This window comes from Diplotaxodon limnothrissa, linkage group LG6 (genome assembly GCF_057381915.1).
Source record: "Diplotaxodon limnothrissa isolate DT_005_m linkage group LG6, D_limnothrissa_male_GT1.1, whole genome shotgun sequence".
NCBI lineage: Eukaryota > Metazoa > Chordata > Actinopteri > Cichliformes > Cichlidae > Diplotaxodon > Diplotaxodon limnothrissa.
This window is the reverse complement of record NC_140601.1, coordinates 10014271-10019042: the sequence shown is the minus strand read 5'-3', so window position 1 is coordinate 10019042 and position 4772 is coordinate 10014271. Positions and strand designations below refer to the sequence as shown.

General features: G+C 42.4%; 1 protein-coding gene across 1 annotated transcript; it reads right to left on the bottom strand.

The window, feature by feature from the left end:
- Positions 1-222: 222 nt before the first annotated feature.
- LOC146630106 (F-BAR and double SH3 domains protein 2-like) lies at positions 223-3725 on the bottom strand. The gene is made up of 4 exons (XM_085355595.1): positions 3674-3725; positions 2000-2183; positions 1770-1915; positions 223-306 (listed from the first exon to the last, which is right to left on the bottom strand). Exons 1-4 carry the CDS (start codon positions 3689-3691, stop codon positions 223-225), a joined length of 432 nt encoding a protein of 143 aa, XP_085211721.1. The 5' UTR covers positions 3692-3725.
- Between the last annotated feature and the right edge of the window lie 1047 nt (positions 3726-4772).

Sequence of the window (4772 nt, the reverse complement as noted above, 5' to 3'; positions counted from 1 at the left end):
AAGAGACTAAAGTAACTCGCTTTGAACACTTCAGTTTTCTCTCTTGATGCTGCTGTTTGTTTCCTCCTCCACTTGTATTTTTCTGCACTTCAGTGAATGTGCATAGCGCCCTCTGTTGTATGTTTGGGAGAACTGCACTGCATTGTCATCAAACGAAACTGTGCAGAGGTGGAAAATGAGCAAAGGAAGCACATCAACTGAAGAAGCTTCTTGGATCAGAAGTTAAACATCATCCAGAACCTTAAAGAAGTAAAGTCGCTTTCTTTCCAGGCTCCTTAGACAACCATGACCTGGATGACTGAGAACCTACAAACACACATGAGCAGCAGTTTATTTAATGTGGACCTGAGCAGTGCCCAAACCAACAACCAAACAATTTTTATTGAACCCCACTTCAGCCAATCAGCAGTCTTTATCTGTTTCAGCATCAAACACAAACCACACCTTGAAGAGAGGTGACAAATCCACAAACACCTTCAAATGTAAACACACATCACACATGATGAACATGGATCCTAACATAGTTGAAACTTTTTTTTTGTAAAGCCTGATACTAAATGTATGCAGGCCACCTGAACTGCTTCGTCTCGAGTGCCGCCCACTGGGTTGGTCACTAGAACTGTGTGTTGCCATCACTGGAGCCGTGGTTGGTCTTTTAGATTATTTAGACTGGGACTGTTTTTTGTTGATTAGGCGGCATGGTGTCCTGACGGCTGCCTCTGTTGTTTTTTTTCCCAGGAGGAGGAGAGTGGAGCACAGGTGGACAGCAGCCACGGAGCAGAGAGCACGGAGTTTTGGGTGAAGACATGACACAGGAGTCGAGGGAGCTCAAGAGATTATTGTGTTGTCTTATTTACTGCACTGTAAATAAAGAGCACTCTCCATCGCACGAGTCCTGCTTTTGGGTCCTCCTTCCCCACTTCACAAAGACTGAAACTAATTATACAGGTAATAATAAAGGAACCAAAAGTTCACATCTATAGCTTTAAATTTGGACAAATCTGTCAACACAACCATCATGAATAGAATAAAATACAAACAAACACTAAAACTAATGAAAAATTACACATGATATATGAACTGTGGAAACTAACTGAACAATAAAACTCAGAATAAACAAATTCAAACATTATATGAAAGGTATAAACTGATTTGCATCTTATTGATTTGCAGGCTCACTTTGCTCCAGGACTTGACGACTGGCCCAACCCGTACAGTCTTTGTCTCTTAATACTGAATGTTGAAAACTGATACTCATGGACACCTTATTTCAGCCTCTTTACTTTGCATAAGAGACCCAAAGCTTTACATCAACATGATGTTGTCTAGTGGACCAGCACGTCCATTACATGTTTTGCTGTTATTGCTGTTTGTTACGAGTTCAAATATTGAGGGTGAGCACAAAACAATAATGGTCCAGAAGAGCTTCGGTCAAACAATGATTTTAATGAACACGCGCGTGGGGAGATGAACACTGCCCACAGACAGCATCGATCTCCGCCCAATGATACACAAGCAGTTGTTTTATACCATCAGGGTTTACTTTTATGACGCACCCTCATGCGTCAAGCAGATACAACACAGGCATAAGTTTCAAAACCACAAATGTTCTGTTGACGACTTTGGACACATTTAAAAGGACATCTTCTCCGTCTGGAGGCCAGGTGCTTCCTATTAATCTTCTCGCTTATCTCCTGGAACAAACTGTCCCTTAGGCAGACACAATTTTGCAGTCACAAGCTTTTGCAAACTATTATTTGAACTCTTACACCAACAACGCCGTTAAACTCGCCCTCCCAGAAGCCATCGTCCTCGTGGGTCTCTCTGCTCAGGATGGGGATGATGGCGCCTTCTGGGAACGACAGCTCATCTTCCGTTTGTCCCGCGTAGTCGTACAAAGCCTTTGCGAATGAAACTGCAACACAGACAGTGGCAACGAGGGTATTAAACAAAGCAGGAAATCAAAACTCCGATATTATCTGGTGGAGGCGGATCTCACTCCTCGAGTCTCCGTTGACGGAGCCGGTTGGGAGTTCGGTTTCAGGTTCGGTGGAGTTGCTGGAGGACTGGGATCGGGCGTCCAGCGCGGCCAGCGACTGCAGCATGCTCAGCAGGCTGTTGGAGGAGGGCAGCTGCAGGTATTTCTCCGGGACGTAGCCCACCTGTCCGCTACGGTTTCTGGCCTGGAAACACAGACAATGCACACAGACGATGACAACAGCCAAAAATGTTTCAACAGGAAAACTCCTAATGAGAAAAAATAAAGTCAGATGTAAAGAGTAGGGCTGTAACAATATCACTGCATCGTCGCCAGAATTTAATAACAGCCACAAAGAGAATAATAGGAGAGCTTTTGTTCTCTCTTCCTGAATTAACGAGAAATCTAAAATCCTAAACAAGCCTCTGCTGAATTCATGAAGCTTGATTTCATGAACACCGGTGGCCTCCCCTGCCGCTGCTTACTTATTTTCATTCAGATTGAAAACACTCAGAGGTATTGGGATCTCTGTTGGGGCATGCTGTGGGGAATCACAGCACTAAAACAGATCTATATAAATGATATTGCTCACATTTTTATGTATGATTATATTCATTAAAATAAATACCCCATTAAAACACTATATCTGTATATGAAAAGATAATCACCTAAGTAAATATACATAAAATATTGGCTCAACACGTGGAACATTTGCACAATGGCTCACAGGAAAGCCAGACTTACACAATAAACAAAAGTAAAACAGCAACAATGCACAATGTTCCTTCAGGGAAATGATCTGAAAACAACCACACACAAAGTACACAATGACTACACACCAGCAGCTCTGCAGAGGCGTTTATAAAAGAATGACTTCACACAATGATGGGAGCATCCACAGCTGACATTTCTACATTTAAGTAGACACCACTGACCACCCGAAAAATGTCCTCAAAGACTTCTCAAATTTTCTCCCAAAGGTCCAGGAGCAACTTTGTAACAGTCTGTGACAAACAAAGTGAAAATGACAACTAAGTAGCTGGGAGATCATCAAATTAACATTTTATATCCATGACCAGGTCACTCCGCAGATCTCAAACTGATCAAGAGTCCACGAACCGCTGTTAAAAAGCAGAAGCTGACAAACTGTGATCAAACCGGAGCGCTGCTGAGGCAGGATTGGATCACCATCAATCAGGATTTGGTCCAGATTTTCAGTAGCTGCACTTAAGGTATGAATTTAAAAACTGCCTCATTCATGAATTATTGCATTCACAAACTTGGGTGCCATGCCCGCCCACCTGCCTGCCCGGCTGGGTGACGAGAATCTCCCATCAGCCCTTTACGGCTGCAGGGCCAAAAAAGAAGCAGAGAACTGTGTATTTGTACATTTTTTGATTTGTCTTTATGTTCAGCAGAGCTTCTACCACCCAGGCCAACCTGACCTGCCTCAATGCACCGCACGCATTTTAGTTGAATTATTCTAATTCCTGAAGCCACATCAGTTCAACTGATCCCAGAGAAACACTAAAACGTCCAGTAGATAGTCTGTACCGGTGCGGGGTCTTATAAAAACTGAAACTAAATGTTTGTCAAACAGTCTAAGAGCCAGAGAGTGAACTAATACACAAAACAACCAACCCTCAAACATGAGAGTGCATCTGCTACATAACTGTGTTTGTGTTATTTTTGTACCTTGACCCAGTCCTCCATGTCGCCATCATCGATGACCTCCAAGATTTCCTGCTCCTCGATGGTCAGCTCGTCTGGCTGAGAAGCCTGCAGACAGACAAACACGTTCATTCAAATTAAAGCTGCGATGTAACAGTTTAACCATCTTCATTTCACCCGTGATGTATATTTTTCAAATACCGCCACACTGGTGAACGGACAAAAATGCTCACTGTGGCTTCAATAACATCAGCCAGAACACTGAAGAAAACACTGAGACCATGCCTGCATTTATACCACACTTTACTCAGGACTCAGGTAATATAAAACAACTAATACTCCAAAGCAGCACAAAACTCAGACTTAAACTAGAATTTCTGTACAAATTCAAAGAGCAGGTGTTTTAAACCTGGACACAGAATCATTAGTGCCACAAAGTTTGGGAAAGTAAATCTAAATGGGGGTTAAACACGACTGGAACTGATTAAAAACAGCCAAAACAAAAAGTGGCTTCACTTCAAAGTCAGAATTATAACTGGTATCCCAGTATTCGCTGCCTGTCTGTTGTCAGACGCATTTGTGTGACCATAAATACCACTTAAGTGGGAAAAGGAACTTCTGGTCATCTCTGCTTGGACTGCTGACTCAAGTGTCAAAAAATGATTTGATAGAGGAACTTGTATTGGAAAAAAGAGGAGCAGGGTATTGATCCCTGTTGATTTACCCGTCAGTCTACAGTCATAACTTTACCTATGACTAAAATCTGACACAAATGAGCATCTTCTGAAGGATGTCACCAGTCCTTCACCTGGTGACATGTTAAAGATCCACGTCCAATCCAAATATTTAATTAAAAGTGGAGGTTGTGCATTTATTTAGGAAGATAAACAGTCTGATAAAGTCGGAACAAACACGAGCTGGAAATAGTCCCACGGTGAGGAAATGAGACGACACATCTGTAAATAAAAACTAAAAATGGGAAATAATCTAAGTTCCTGTGCAGGGCAAGGAGTACAGTACAAAGTTCACTGTTCTGCCTTCAGGCTCATAGTTCAGACTAACAAAGATAAAGACCAATCACGCAGGACTTATTATGTTTCCTGCTTTGACTTCTTACCCAGAC